General features: G+C 43.9%; 2 protein-coding genes across 7 annotated transcripts in view; both read left to right on the top strand.

Moving 5' to 3' along the window:
- The window catches only part of LOC114511481 (zinc finger protein 345-like), a 447,937-nt gene that overhangs the window by 182,619 nt on the left and 249,352 nt on the right, over nucleotides 1–15,966 (top strand). The gene's annotated exons all lie outside the window — the stretch shown is intronic.
- On the top strand, nucleotides 8,878–15,528 carry LOC114511712 (zinc finger protein 211-like). 3 transcript variants are annotated; one of them, XM_036013464.1, is made up of 4 exons: nucleotides 8,878–9,113; nucleotides 9,361–9,493; nucleotides 11,179–11,305; nucleotides 12,365–15,528. In XM_036013464.1, exons 2-4 carry the CDS (start codon nucleotides 9,434–9,436, stop codon nucleotides 13,510–13,512), a joined length of 1,335 nt encoding a protein of 444 aa, XP_035869357.1. In that variant the 5' UTR covers nucleotides 8,878–9,113; nucleotides 9,361–9,433; the 3' UTR covers nucleotides 13,513–15,528. The 3 variants fall into 3 exon arrangements, with proteins under 3 accessions (XP_035869357.1, XP_028386313.2, XP_035869358.1); XM_028530512.2 differs by lacking the exon at nucleotides 9,361–9,493; XM_036013465.1 differs by lacking the exon at nucleotides 9,361–9,493 and having other exon boundaries at nucleotides 11,184–11,305.

Below are 15,966 nucleotides of genomic sequence, written 5' to 3' on the forward strand. Positions count from 1 at the left end.
AATAATTAGAATGGTATTTGGAATGATAGGATAAGAAACTTTTGAGATAGCTACTCAACCTCTCATGTACTCACTGGATCCTGATAGCAATAAGTCTGGCTTAAGAAACTAACTCATTTCTTTTTTTAAGATTTTATTTACTTATTTTTAGAGAGAGAAGGGAGGGGGGAGAGAGAGAGAGGGAGACAGAGAGAGAGAGAGAGAGAAACATCAATGTGCTGTTGCTGGGGGTCATGGCCTGCAACCCAGGCATGTACCCTGACGGGGAATCGAACCTGTGACACTTTGGTTCTCAGCCTGCACTCAATCCACTGAGCTATGCCAGCCAGGGTGAAACTAACTTATTTCTAAGACAGTTGAGAAAATTAGCCATCAGTAATATTTTAAAATATTTTTATTTTGTGTGAAAGTTACTGGCATTGTGAAATAGCCTTTACATTTGAAAAAAATGGGTTTTGAGGAGGTTATACATGTGTTGGCAATACATATACATGTCTGCAAACATGTATATTTTCATAGTACTACTATATTTAGAACACATTTTATAACTTCCAGATGATATTTTTCATTTATTGTCTCCCCCCTCTAAGTTGTTAAGTTTTAGAAGGGCAGGGAGCCCTGACCAGTGAGGCTTAGTTGGTTGAGTATCATCCCACACAATGAAAGATCACCAGTCCCACTCCTGGTCAGGGCACATGGCTGGGTTGCAGGTTTGGTTGTAGGTCAGGATGCATATGAGAGGCAACGGATTGATGTTTCTGTCTCACATCAATGTTTCTTTTCCTCTTTCCCTCCCTTCCCCTCTCTCCAAAAATAAATAAAAACTTAAAAAAGAAAAACAGGGAGGGTAAGGAATTTTTATTTTGTTCACCAAAGCATCTCAGGTGCCTAAACATCTCAAGTGGCTGAAACATTTTAAATCACCAATAAATACCTGTTGAATAAATGAAAGTGTGATGCTTGTATTGTTTACTTTTTAAAATCCAGGAATGTGTCCTATGTGAGAAGACAATGAACTCCAATGCCAGGACACAAACTCTTTCTGCTGCCCAGTTCTGTGTCCCACACCCTTTATTTTAGTGCAGCCACAGGCACCAAAATCCATGGGGAGGGGAGGTGGGAACCTAGGGACAGGCCTTACTCCATAAAAGGGAACCATTTTATTCAAATGATATAATCATTTCTTTAATCCACTGGAAATACCAATAGCTAAGTGGAATGTAAACATGACTGGTGACTGAAAGTTGCAGAATCCTCTTATATGAACAGATACCATAAAAGTCCAATGTTTTCCACCCATATGTTCCAAAGATGGAGAGCATGGGGGTTGAAGGAGCTTATTTGTCCAACCAGTGTGAAAAGACAGTCTGGAAAAAAGAGAAAAGATTCTATGCAGCACTGAGGCAAAAGCACATGTGCTGGTTATTTGGAATCCATTTGTGAGCTGGTGTCCATCAGGAACTGGGGCTAAGTCCTGAGAAACTGGGAGGTACCCTGTAGAAATAGCTTGAATCATGGAAGGGGGCAACCTATAGGGTAAGTTGTGACATTTCTCTGCTTTCCTCATATATATAGAAGGAAGGCCTATTGGGCTATGGAGAAGGCTCCAGTGGGTGCAGAAGCTCATTTATCCATCCTTTTTCCTGTTTCCAAGTGGTGTGCTATAGTGGACATTCTTGCCTATGCTTCCTGATACATATGAGGGGGAGCTGCTTTTGTAATGTCCTTTATGGGGTGGGGGACAAACATTTTTCAAGTGGTTTTAGTAATTATTAAACCATCATTGACAAGATCCTTCATGTCCATGTCTTCTGGAGCACCCAACATTGTGATTGGTCCAACCTTAATACCAAGATCCTGGCTAACATTTATTGGATTAAGCTGGTAAGATAAAGGAGTAAAACACACACAGACACACACAGTTTCTTTCTCCACCCCCTGCTTAGCCAATATGAATGGGTTTTGCAGATTAAATGCATGGTTGACAGTTCTCCCTGATGTACCACCTACATGTTGGACTCTACTTGCCCTAATAAAAGGATGGAAGTCACATATAGACAAAATGCTCATCAGATGTCCATCCAATGCTGCATCTGCATTTGTATCCAGAAATCATAACTGAAACAGGTTTGGCTGTCTGCTGACACAAAAGCCAAACTTGTGAGACAGGTGCTGGTGCAAAAAGAAAAATTTATTCAGGTGCCGTGACCTGGGAGAATGGTGGAACCCTGTCTCAAAGACAATCCCGTCTTCCTGCTGAAACCCACATTTCTGACAGAAATGGGACTCTGACCCTGTCCATTCATCTTTCTAGTCTTGGGCATGCTTGGGCCTTCCAGTGCTGGACATGGTGCCTGCACATCCCAGTGAGCTGTCACCTGAAACCCCCCTTAGAGAGCTGGCATCCCCATGTCTTCTGGGACTTGTAGTCCAGGTCTAGTGTCTAGTCATGTGTTGTCCTCTCAGTAATGTAGTTGGTGGTGCATTCTGCACAGAAGCACTATGGTTCCCATGGAAGTTGCTGTCCAAGGCGTCTGTGTCTGAAGTTTGAGTGTGAATCCCAGATTAGCTGGTTTTTAGCATTTCTGCTCATAAGACTGAAGAGAGAGGGCTCCTGTGCAGGGTAAAACCAAGTAGATCAGTGGATTTATCTTTGCAATGTTGCCTACTGTTTATTCGAAGTGGAACTGGCTTGCCCCTTACAGAAGTGAATCCATGTTTTTCTAAGATGCTTATATTTGAAAAATAAATCTAGTGAAATATTTTAATGGTATGTGCAGGAGAGTTGTGTCTCAGGATGTAAATGCAACCTGCCTCAGGGTTACTCTCTAGCATGTAACCCTGTTTACACTCACCATAGCCCTGGTCACCATAGAGATTTTTTAAATTATATTTTATTGATTATGCTATTACAGTTGTCCTTATTTTCCCTTTTTGCCCCCCTCCACCCAGCATCGCCCACTCTCTCAGGCAACCCCCCACACTTGTTCATGCCCATGGGTCATGCATATAAGTTCTTTGGCTACTCTATTTCCTATACTGTACTTTACACCCCCATGGCTATTCTGTAATTACCTATTTGTGCTTCTTTTAAAAAAAATACTTTATCTATTTATTTTTAAAAAGGGGGAAAGGAAGGAGAAAGAGAGGGAGAGAAACATCAATGTGTGGTTGCCTCTTGTGTGCTCCCTACTGGGGACCTGGCCTGCAATCCAAGCATGTGCCCTGACTGGGAATTGAACCAGTGACCCTTTGATTTGCAGGCTGGCACTCAATCCACTGAGCCACACTAGCCAGGGCTGTACTTGTTAATCCTCTCACCTCTTCACCCATTCCTCCATTCACCCCTCCCATCAGGCAACCATCAAAATACTTTCCATATCCATGTTTCTGTCTCTGTTCTTCTTTGCTTAGTTTGTTTATTAGATTCAATTATTGATAATTTGTAATTTTTGCCATTTTATTAGTTTTTGCAGCCAGAAGTTTTGGGGACTTGTTTTCCTGGCACTGGAACCCTGGGCTGAGGGAACTAGTGTGGGGCTGAGACTCCTTGCTCCAGAAATATTCCTCCCAAATTTTTATCCATCACGTGTTCATGAGGGACCAGCCAGTTCCATGCCTGTGCCTCTCCTTCCATCTGGATGGATGTAGTTTCTTTAATTCCATAGTTGTCAGACTACCATTCAACTCGATTTCTGATGGTTCTGAATGATGGTTGTTGTATATTTTAGCTGTAATTCTGATGTGGTTGTGTGAAGAAGCAAGCTATGCCTGTCTATGCTGCCATCTTGACCAGAAGTCCCACCATAGGGATTGTACATATTCATTTGACATCTGTGTCATTCCCTCACTTCACAACCAGCTGGAACCAGTGTCCTTTCATCTCAGTTCTTTTGGGGTTGTCCCATGTAAAGTCATCCCAAAACTCTTTGGTCTCTTCACTATTTGTTGTCCTTGGAAACTTTATTTCGTACTCTTCAGAATCTTTGCATGACTTCCCCTTTACATTGTCTTTTAGTGGGTTCTACATCAGCAAACTAAGTAAATAGAGTCTCAACATTAAAAGATAGATAGTAGAGCCAAGTAGTGTCACTCTGAAAGTCCCCTGTTAAACAGCTGACATAAAATTTAAGGAGCTTCATGATTTTTCCCACATTTAAAAAATATTTTATGTTATTTATTTTTATAGAGGGTAAGTTTGTACTCCTATTTATACTTCTTTTTAAAAAAAATATTTATTTATTTTTAGAACAGGGGAAAGGAAGGAGAAAGAGTGGGAGAGAAACATCAATGTGTGGTTGGCTCTCATGAACTCTTTACTGGGGACCTGGCCTGCAACCCAGGCATGTGCCCTGACTGGGAATTGAACTGGAGACCCTTTGGTTCACAGGCCAGCATTCAATCCACTGAGCCACACCAGCCAGGGCTTTCCCCACATATTTTTTTAGAATGCACAGCATGGAACTCTGACTAGCATGTGAAGCAAGGGAAGTTTTGTGAGACTGAATCAGTTGCTGACTCCAGGTAGTGTCAGAATAGGATTGAATAGTAGGACATCCAGTAGATTCTAGAGTGTTGTCAGAAAGCACCCAAGTAACCACTGGAGGAGTCACCAGACACAGTGGCCAATTGTTCTATTTACGTTGTGTCCTATAACCTTCTCTTGATTGACCGAAAAGAGCTACTTGGTTAATGGAAGTTCCAAGGTAAATGGATGGCCTCTCTTTGGGAAGGTGGTCACTCTGATTGAAAACAGACAAATCAATCAAATAAATTGGTACAATAGGTGAACTCTATGCTCTTTGCCTCTATCCCTGAGTTTTTACCAACTCGTGGGCAGAATTTATGTGTTCATACCTAAACCCCAATGCGACTGTATGGAGAGAGGGCCTCTAAAGTAAACTTTAAGGTCATAAGGCTGGGGCACAGATATGACAGCATTTCTGTCCTTATAGGAAATTACACCAGAAAACACTCCATTGGTTTCTTCCTGCACCCCCTTGTCTCTGTTTCTGCCATGTATGCATTTAGCCTGACAGAAGCCATAGTAGCCCTATCTATTGTAGTCATATTGTTTGAACTAAAGCAATTTCTTTAAATGGACATTTAAAGATTAAAAGAAAGAATTAAACATGCCCCGTCATGTCTTTAAAATATTTTTTTCAGTATCATCTTCCCTATGAGTCTTACTGTGAATATCCTTTAATGTCACAACACTTCCGTAACCACTAAACTTTTCATCATATGGACTCTGCTTTCTTCCATTTTCTACAGAACATAACATCCTTAGAAAAACAAAAGAATTTGGTAATTTACTTTTATGTGATGCTCTCATTCCTGTTCCTAGAAGGTAGGTTCCATGCTAACATACTGATGATTCAGTGTAGCTGCCGAAGTGCCCAAAAGACCTAAGAATCTCAATAGCTATCTGGAAGAACACTTACTGAATGACATCATAGATATCTGTTCATTTGAACCAGATATCTCACCTCTTTTTACCTCTTTTTTTTTTTTCTATCTCATATGCTGTTCTACCTTCAATTCCAGTACCTTCAGTGAACTCAGGAATGGAATCATGTTTTCAGAAAAACTTTCAGAGTGATTGATAATTCCAGATAAGGAAGTGCTCAGTTTCATTCTGTCACTTATTAGATCTCATTTTTTTTCTGGTCTGCTTCATGTTCCCTGAGATTTCTTAAAATTTAAATTTAGCCCTGGCTTGTGTGGCTCAGTGGATTGAGTGCTGGCCTGTGAACCAAAGGATTGCTGGTTAAATTCCCAATCAGGACACATGCCTGGGTTGCTGGCTGCGTCCCCAGTTGGGGGCATGCAAGAGGCAACCACACATTGATGTTTCTCTCCCTCTCTTTCTCTCTCCCTTGCCCTCTTTCTAAAAATAAATCAATAAAATCTTTAAAATGTTTAAAATTTATATTTAAGTATAGACAGTATACAATATTATATTAGTTTCGGGTATATAATATGGTGATTTGATATTTATAGATATTTTAAACTTTTTCACAGGTAAGCTTTCCCTCAGCTATTTCTACAGTTTTCAATATAAAACTTTATAATTCAATATTAATGGTTTTCAGTAATTTGTACAATCTGCAAATATTTTTCAATGATCATCTCAACTCCCTATGCAGATCTTGTCACTGAAATTACAGGTGACTTGATAATTATTTTACACCAAGGAGATGACATTATGGCTTCCCAAAACTTTATCTCAGGTTCAGATGCCCCTTTCCACACATGCACAGGTGTTGCCCTGGCACCTGCTGTCCTGACTGCAAATGCCATTTGGTAAGTGTTTATTTTTTAGATGGGTGTCAGATTCATTGACTTGTACCACTGAAATCTAGTAAAATAAAGACAAATATGAATCTCTCTCTCAGATAATGTTTTCTAGGATTGGAACACAAATACATTTCATATATAGTGATGAATGATGCTTCCTGAGAACATCTGATATCCCACCCCTTTGCCCACCTGCTTTAGGGCTGCCTGACACTTTTCTCTCCTCACAGCTTCTGTGAAGTCTTTTCATTTTCTCTGACTAAAGATACTGAACCTCACGTCATTTACTCTAAACTCTTCACACTGCAGACATGTACCCAGAAATTAGATGCTGTTGCTGAGCTCCCAGACCTGCAGAATTGTCTGGTGTCTGAGCACAGGTTTGGATTTGATGTATTTAGTTGTGAACCCGCTGTGCTGCTATCCGTAATGATCCAGCTCTAAAATATCTGTCATCAGAGGTGTTGACACCCTTCTTCCTGAGAGCACACATGTGCCTTTCTCGCCTTCTTTCCTCTCAAGGAGTACCTTTCATAAACTCCAAGGGACCCCAAGAGACTTGCAACCAGGGGAGCAGTGGGCAACAGCTGTCCATCCCAGGCTAACTCTGTCTCCAAGGCCCCTTTTCTCTGACTTCTCAATGAGCTGACAGCAGCCCTGCCTCCTCTCACTTTTGTTACTGTGACTTCTGTTTCTCAGTGAGTCAGAGCAGCCATGCCTAGGCTCTCTCTTGTTGCTTCTTTTGTCCTAAGCCCTTCTTGATTCACTGTCCTTAGCTTTAATAAACATACTTGTATAATTCTGTATGGTTTTTAAAATGTGATCAATGAACATTTGTTAAAACACTGAATAAACATGACACCTCAAAATCTCTTTTATGTTTACTCTTGTGGCTAGCCTAAAGGTACTCTTAAAAAAAAAGATTTTTATTTATTTATTTTTAGAGAGGGGTAGGGAAGGAGAAAGAGAGGAAGAGAAACATCAATGCGTGGTTGCCTTCCATGTGCCCTGCACTGTGGACCCAGCCTGCAACCCAGGGATGCACCCTAGACTGGGAATTGACCCTTTGACTCCTCAGTTCACAGTCCATTGCTCAGTTCACTGAACTGCACCAGCCAGGGATAAATGTCTTCTTTTACTCTTTCCACAAGCTGGTATTGCTCAATGTGCTCATGGGGAAAACAATCAGGTTTTGAAGATGCTATCCTCAGGGTGACCAAGGTTCCAGAAGATTCACATGCTCAACTGGAGATTCTAGCTATTCTCAGATTTCCATAACTTAACAAATTTCACTGGGGTCTTAAATGTTTTCACCCTTCTCTGATGTTTCCCCAGAGCTTTGTACCACTACCTTTAAAAAACTACATAAATAGTTCTAATAGTGTTACAATACAAAAGGGGGGGCCAAGGGCAGCAGAGGCAATATACTATTACCCAAAAGGAACCCCCCAGGTTCATTATGTCCACCACCAGAGGAAAGACATCTCTCAATGACCAAGATTCGTGAAAAGGAAAAGAATTTATTATTCATTTGAAATAACACAAACTAAAGTTCCCCACAAATGCACACAGCCCTCCCAGCACCCTCCATGTGGCAAAAGGGAGCACTACCAAAGCCTTGTGGTCCTGACTCTCATGCAAGCCTCATGGTCCCAACCAAGATACCAAAGCCAAGTGGTCCCAAAAAGAAAGACGCCCGATGGCTACTGTGCCTCCGTGTAAATCTTCCTCCGTAGCCCCATTTCCTGCTCCTCTCACAACTGGCCACAGCTGCCCGCAGTCTGGGCAGGCGTGGCCCTGTGGTGTGGAGCCAATTATCTGCCAGCTCTTCTGGACCCTATTACAAATCCCTATTTGGGGCTCCCCTCTTGGCTGTACCCTGTTACAATCATTTCTAATAATGTTAGAAACTATTAAAGTTATTATTAAAAACTTTGTGCAATTTCCACTTCACAACTGTTTTTCAAAAGATAATCTGAAAAAAAGTTTAAAAATACGTAATCTTAATTTGCTGTACAGTACTGTGCCTTTGGAATAGGAGAAATGCTTCCCCCCCCCCCCGCCAAAAAATGACTGCAATGCTTCTGTCAGGTTACATGCATGAGAGGAACAATAAAATGATGTTTATTAGCTTCTATCTGAGTATGAATATATCTTATGTGTGAATGACTTAATGGAGTTATATGTCCATTTGTATCAGTAGTCTCCCCGGGCACCTAAAATATTTTTAATCCTTTGAAGTGCTGAGTTTATGGGGTCTGAAATAATGTTTCCAAAAACTTTATTTGATCACTTGCAGACAATACTCCCCATAGATATGCATGCAGCTCTTTTGAGAAGCAGCGAAGCCCTCCTAATCTTATCAGACCCCTCACTAGCGCCTCTAGGATGGGCCTGGTACGTGTGTGTTTGGAGGAGCTAAGCGGTTGGCATTTCGGTGGAGACACACATAGCCCAGGCCTTTCGAGAGCTGGGAACTACATTTCCCAGAGAACACTGCACCGCGCCGAAAGGCAGTAGAGTTGAGCCAATGAAGGCCCAAGCTAAGAGCGACTCCTTGAGTGCGCAACGCGACGGGGCGGGACTTCCGGCCTTCGCTGGCGGTCATTTTGGCTACTCCGTGGTCTGTTCTGGTTCGGATGGAGGTACCTGACCGAAAAGGCGCGAGAGTTGTGGTCTCCGCCGCAGAAACGCAGGTCTGAGTGTCCGCGACACATTCCGAGTGATCCGTGACAGTACCTTTGCCGCCGCCTCTCCCGCCCTGCCCCGCCCAGAGTCCGATGGCGGCGGCCGAGCTAGGGCGCCCGGCTGAGGTGAGTGCGCGTCCCCCGCGCCCTCCCCCCTCATCCTACCGAGTCCTGCTGCTTGGGTGCGGGGCTCCCGTCCTGTCCTGCCGCCCAGGTCCTGGCGTCCCGGACCGTGAGGGCTCGTGGGTGACACAGGGTGTGACGGGGGTTGTAGAGGGTGACGGGCTGCGGGACCGCTGTGTAAAGACGCGCAGGGCGGCTGTGCCGGGAGGATCCGGGAACTTGGAATTCCTCCTGTGTCCTTTTGGAACAGAGTGTTGAGGCCGAGTCACGCCCAGACTGTCAGGTTGGGGGGTTGTACCTCCATTCTGAGGACCCGGGCAGCCATGGATAACCAAGAAGAGAAGAGGAACACGGTCTGGTTTAGGCTTTTATTTCTTTTTATAGTAAGTTCTGATTTTATTTCATTAACTTTTAATTTTAATTTTTTTAATCCTCACCCGAGGATGTGTTTATTGATTTCTGAGAGGGAAGAAAGAGAAGCATCAGTGTGAGAGAGAATCATCGACAGTTGCCTCCTATACAGCTAGACCAGGGATCGAACCTGCAGTCTATGCTTGTGCCCTGATAGGGGGTTGAACATGCAACCTCATGGTGCGCCGGACAACGCTCCAACCCACTGAGCCACCCTGCCAGGGATGATTAAGGCTTTTAAGTTTCCCAAGAGCTGCTCAGGGGAAACGGACTGGATTGCAGGTGATGAGGACAGTGAGGCACAGAGAGATGAGTCCTTTTCATAGAGCTGGTGAGTGATAGCAGTGAGGTCTAAAGCACAGAGTTTAGTAATTGAGCCCGAAGTCCCTTGTCCTGTAGTGTAGGCCAGAGGTTCAGGGGAGGTTTTTGCCCATTGAAACACCAGTGCCCCAGCCTGCTTCTGCCTACAGGTCCCTGTGGCTAAAGAAGCACTTAATGAATCCTATCCAAGAAAGTACGGGGTGTCCCAGGTCCTCACTGATTCTGACTCCACCCGATTTGACTTTTGGGAGTGTGGTGTTTTAGAGCTCTTTAGCTGCCATTCTCCCAGCCCTTGGGTTTGGGGTCCTGGGAGAAATCCCATAGACTCCTCCTTGAGCCCTGGCTGAGGGTTGTATGGAGGAGTTCCCTATTCTGGCCACCAGTAGAAAGAGGTGTAGGTTTTTCTGAGGACAGGTGAGAGTAAACCTGAGACAGATGCAGAGGCATGGGACCGGTTGAAATAAGATGGATTTACCAGAATTTTGTAGCAAGCTTTGGCAGGATATAGGGTGTGTTAGTCTTGCTGGTGAGCACAGTAACGGCAAATGTGGTCATGTGTGAGGATCATGCCTGGTGTGGGTACTAGTGTGGCAGGAATGTTAATGAAGGTTAGTTAGGTGAAAAGAGGAGAGTTGTAGCTGCTGAGGGGATGAGTACAAAGCTGAAGTGGAAGGGGGTCGTGGGTATTTGAAATTCACATATGGTGTGTGTGACTAATGTGGAAATGAGGATTAAAGACAGGCAGAGAGGCCTCCAAAGCAGCATCCACAGCTACCCTGGTATTGGGATCTACTGGAGGTCTTAAGTAGTACTGGACAGTGTTTGAATTTGCCAAGTTCTCTCTGGATGCCATGCGTCAAATAACATGAGCGCGTTCAGGGAGATGACCATGGTGAAGGGCAGGGAGTTGGCGGTGGCTGTGGGGATGCAACTGTGGGGTCTGAAGATGTGAGAGAGGTACATGTAGAGAGAGGGAATGTGAAAGAATGGCCCCTGGTACTGGAAATGTAAAGGTAATGGGTGACCCCCAAGGCTATTGTGCTTTGAGGCATGATATGGAGGACCCCAAGGAAATTGCCTGAGAGGAATGGATGGGGCCCTACAATATAGTCTCTGACCTTAGCTGGTGTCTGTTTGCCTACTGACCTGTCTTGGCTGAGGGCTGGGCACATTAAGGAACCCTAAGGAGCCAGCAGCACTAGTTGCATCAGGCCTTGTTATCTGTTCTAAGGTGGGGAACTTGGGAGGAGGATGGGCATGGGGTAGATGTTGGGGGTGGGTGGGTTATGGGTCCTCGGGAGAGAGGCTGTGGTTTCATCTGTCCCCGTCATGACAGGACAGTGTGACTCTGGAGGATGTGGTTGTGTACTTCTCCTGGGAGGAATGGGGTCTCCTCGATGAGGCTCAGAGACGCCTGTACTATGATGTGATGCTGGAGAACTTGGCACTTATATCTTCGCTGGGTAAGACTCTTACACCCACCCCAGTGACCTGGACTAGATTTTGCCTTTCTGCTTTTTCCTAGGGGCTGCTCCATCCTTCTTACCCCAAGACCATGGACACTACCTCTTTTTCTAGTACCCTGCATAGTGCTGTTTTTCCTTGGGTTGGGTTTTTGCACTGTCCTCTTCTCTCCCCTGCAGCCCAGTCCTGCTGCCCCAAAGCCTGGCAGGAGAGGATTCTGGTAACTAGTCTTGGAATCAGCTGGTTGGATCTCACCTTGCTTGCCCTCTCCTTGGCTGGGTAACTTTCCAGATCCATGGTATCTGTGTGTCCCGGGTTTTGCTCCCCTTTTCTGACAGTTTTTCATGCCTGCTGTGTCAGGAATTGCCGCCACTGACATGGACACTCCTTACATGCACCATGAGCTGTTCTTGTGAGAACCTTATCCAAGGTTCTTTTTGTAACATTTAGTTTTCTGTGGACAGTCATGATAAATTGCTGTGGGCTGGTACTGTCCACTTAACTGTCCTGTCCCCTTTAGGACTTGCATTGTCCAAGTCCCATGTAGTTGGTCAACTTGGGTTGATAGTGGGAGAGAGTCCTGGGTACTTCATAGAATGGATATCAGTCTCACCTTAGAAAGATGGGCTAAATGGGGCCTGGCCCTGCTAAGAGAAGACAGGTTCACTGGGCTGTGTTCACATCCCACCAAGAACCTATTCAAACTAGTATTTTTTTTTTTCTATTTTTTTCTTTCCCATTCATGATCCTTGGCCAGCTTGTCATTTTTACTAATTTGTAGCCCCTGCCTACTCCCAACTTTCCTGCCTCTACCTGTTACCCATTCTTCTTTACTGCTGACTCTGCAGTGTTCTCCAACCTTGGTTCACATTTATAATGGGGTGGTGTGCACATATCCTTAATAGTCCTGGAACACCAGTGACTTCAACTCCCTCATTCTGAAAGAACCTCATGTATTCATTCTTTGGTGTGTCAGACACCTATGTACATATTTGTGATGTTGCTGCCACTTGTCCCCAAAGACAACATGTACTTTACTAATATTTCTCTGTTTTCAGGTTGTTTGTGTGGCCTAGAGATTGAGAAAGCACCTTCTGGACAGATTGTTTCCTTGGAAAGATTGCCACAAGTCAGGACTCCAAAGCTAGATCTGTCAATCCAGACGGCTCCTGTCTCTGAGATGTGTGTTCCGGTCATGGGAGATATTTTGTCCCCAGATGAGTATCAAGGAGCACTTACTGGGCAGAAATTGAACCCATGTGTGGCATGTGGGAAACAGTTTTGTTTTAGTGAAAATCTTCACCAACATCAGGAGCACAGTGTAATGAAACCCTACAGCAAGGACATGGACGTGGCCTCTGTGAAGAGCTACAGAGGTCATTTGTCAGAGAAGAATTTCACCTTCGGGGAAATTGGAGAGGACTTCTTTACTAGTGTGGGTCTTTTCCAGCGCCAGGCCATTCCCAAAGCACTACTGAGTATACATAGCAGTATTGGGTGTGGGGAGGTCTTTCACAGTGGAAAACGTCATTATATGTGTGGTGCGTGTGGGAAAACTTTCCGCCGCAAACGTACACTTGTTCAGCACCAGAGAATCCACACTGGAGAAGGACTGTATGAGTGTAGTGAGTGTGGGAAAACCTTCAGCTACAAGCACTCATTTGTTCAGCACAAGACAATCCACACTGGAGAAAAGCCTTTTGAGTGCAGTGAATGTGGGAAGGCCTTCAGGTTCAAATATAAACTTGTTGAGCACCAACGTATTCACACTGGAGAAAGGCCTTATGAGTGCAGTGACTGTGGGAAAGCTTTTGGATTTAAATCCAGACTTGTTCGGCATCAGAGAATTCACACTGGGGCGAAGCCTTATGCATGTGCTGATTGTGGGAAACTCTTTAGATACAGCTCTAGCCTAGTTCAGCACCGGAGGATTCACACTGGAGAAATGCCTTATGAGTGCAGTGAATGCCGGAAATGCTTTAGACAAAACTCCAGCCTCATTCAGCACCAGAAATTTCACACTGGAGAAAGTCCTTATGAGTGCAGTGAATGTGGGAAATCTTTTAAACACAGCTCCAGCCTCATTCTACATCGGAGAATTCACACTGGAACAAGACTATATGAATGCAGTGAATGTGGGAAATCTTTTAGCCAAAATTATAGCCTCATTCAACACCATAAACTCCATAGTAGAGGAAGGCTTTAAGAGTGCACCCTCCAGGAGAAAGCCTTCAGCTTATAGTCCACTCTGATCCAACAGGAAAAACTTTACCACCCAGTTTTATGAATCCAGTGTGAGAATTGCACAGATGATAATGAATGGCATGAGACTTTGAGGGCCTCTGTGAGGGGCCATCTTCTTGAGTTCCAAGAATGTGAGTTTTCAGGAATTGAATTTTATATTCTGACCTGCTCAGGACCCTTGCTAGAATGATACAAATTTCTGTGGCAGAAGTCATCTCACTTCTACCTCCTGGCAGGTTCCCACAGCATGTATCAGTCACCACAACATGGTCAGAAAAGAAGGGCACAGTTTGACAACTGATGGTGGCATTTTACCGTCTTTGTGGCATTGCTGATCTTGTGTGATATTTTTGATGGACTTTCTATCCTTCCAAGACCAGCCTGGAAACTCTGCCTCACATTGGCCTGGACTGTGCAATAATAAGTCCCAATTGCTTAAGTCACCTTTAACCTTAAGAGTTGTATTTGCTGTGTGGGGTAGGTTGAGAACAGAATTGAGCTTTGCCAGTGTGAAGAGGACAGCTTTCTTGAGATCCTCAGTATGATGTCAGAGAGTACCTCCTAGTACAATTTTTGCCTAATCTGTTATGATAAAATAAAAATAAACATTTGGTGTTTGTCCCCAGTTCCTGGCACAGAGGTTCTAAAACCCTTGGAATCCCCTGAATGAGAAGAGCATCTTTGTATGATAATGAAATGACTCAAGGTAGGTGTCAATAAAGAGCTTCAGGAAGGGCTCTTGCCCCCAGATTTGAGGGTTAAAACTCTCAGCCCTACCCCTTGGCCTGGTGACACTGTGGAGGTAGAGATTGAACTCAGTCACCAGTGGTCAGTGATGTATTCAACCTTGTCTATTTGATGACACCTTGATAAAAACCTCTAAATAAGAGCGGTTGTGCCCTGGCTGCTGTGACTCAGCAGATTGAGTGCCAGCCTGCAAACCTAAGGGTTGCCAGTTCAGTTCCCAGTCAGGGCACATGCCTGGGGTGCAGGCCCAGTAGGGGATGCATGAGAGGTAACCACACATTGATGTTTCTCTCCCTCTGTTTCTCCCTTCCCCCTCTTAAAATTAAATACATTTTTAAAAAGTGTTTGAGGAGCAGCTGAGTTGGTGAACACATCCAACCAAGGGAGGGGTGTACCCTGACCCCACTGGGATAGAGGCTGTTGCACTTGGGGATTTTCTAAACCTCACCCTATGTATCTCTTCTGGCTGTTGACTGTGTCTTTTATAAGAAACTAATCATAAGTATAGCATTTTCCTGAATTCTGTGAGTAATTCTAACACATTACCTCCATGGTGGGGGCAGGTGGTAGTTTATGGGAATTCCAGATTTGTATTTGACCTGGAAGAATACACCGAGGGACCCCATTTATACCTGGCACCTGAAGTGGAAGTAATCTTGTGGAACTGAGTCCTTTATGTGTGGGATCTGTGCTAACTCCACATAGTGTCAGAATTGAATTAAATGGACTTGGAGAATTGGGAATTGTTGGAATGATGTATTTGGTTTCATAAAAAGCCACACACTACTTGGGGTGGTGAACACAATAACAATATACAGATGATGTGTTACAGAATTGTACCCCTGAAACCTATGTAATTTTATTAACCAATGTGACCCCAATAGATTCAATAAAGGAAAAAATGAGAAAGAAAAGCCATGTACTACATAAAGCCTTCTGGAAAAGACTGTAGTCATATGTGATTTGCCAGGACTTTTTGTAGGCCCAGGGATTTGAGGAGGGTGCAGTTGTGACAACCTACAGTAATTTCTGTCAGTTACAGTGAGAGAAATCAACAGTGCTTGAATTGTGCAGCATGAAATTATTAAAGCCTGATTATCTAAAATGAATCAGGAATATAAAAAGTGCTTAAGTCTTTGGCTCTGAAATTATTGTGAAATACCTTAATGTTAAAGCCAGTTTAAAAAAAAAAATCCTTGTATCAGTAATTACCATTAAACCTGGAGTTAATCCCTGACTGGTATGACTCAGTGGGTTGAGCAACATTCTGTGAACTGAAAGTTTGCAGGTTTGATTCCTGATCAGAGCACATGCCTGGGTCATGGACCAGGCCCTCCGGTTAGCATGTGAGAGGCAACCAGTTGATGTTTCTCTCCCTTTTTATCCCTCTCTCTCCCTCTCTCTGAAAATAAAATTTTTTAAGAGAAAAACTTGGAGCCCTGGCTGGTGTGACTCAGTGGATTGATGATGGAGATGCAAACTGAAGGGTCACCAGTTCAACATTTGGTTGAGGCACATGCCTGGGTTTCAGGCCAGGTCCCCTGATGGTGATGTATGGGAGGCAACTGATAGATGTTTCTTTCACGCATTGATGTTTCTCTCTTTCCCTTCCCTCTTCTCTAATAAAAAGCATTAAAAAAAGTCTATCTTTGTTCATGTTTATTTTTAA

This window comes from Phyllostomus discolor, chromosome 12, assembly GCF_004126475.2.
Source record: "Phyllostomus discolor isolate MPI-MPIP mPhyDis1 chromosome 12, mPhyDis1.pri.v3, whole genome shotgun sequence".
Taxonomy (NCBI): domain Eukaryota; kingdom Metazoa; phylum Chordata; class Mammalia; order Chiroptera; family Phyllostomidae; genus Phyllostomus; species Phyllostomus discolor.

Excerpts from the sequence above, each read along its gene's own strand:
- LOC114511712 (XM_036013464.1), top strand. The coding sequence starts at position 9,434 with ATGGATAACCAAGAAGAGAAGAGGAACACGGTCTGGTTTAGGCTTTTA. Across the intron at positions 9,494-11,178 it reads GGCTTTTATTTCTTTTTATA|GACAGTGTGACTCTGGAGGA; the intron begins GTAAGTTCTGAT and ends CCGTCATGACAG. Across the intron at positions 11,306-12,364 it reads GGCACTTATATCTTCGCTGG|GTTGTTTGTGTGGCCTAGAG; the intron begins GTAAGACTCTTA and ends CTCTGTTTTCAG.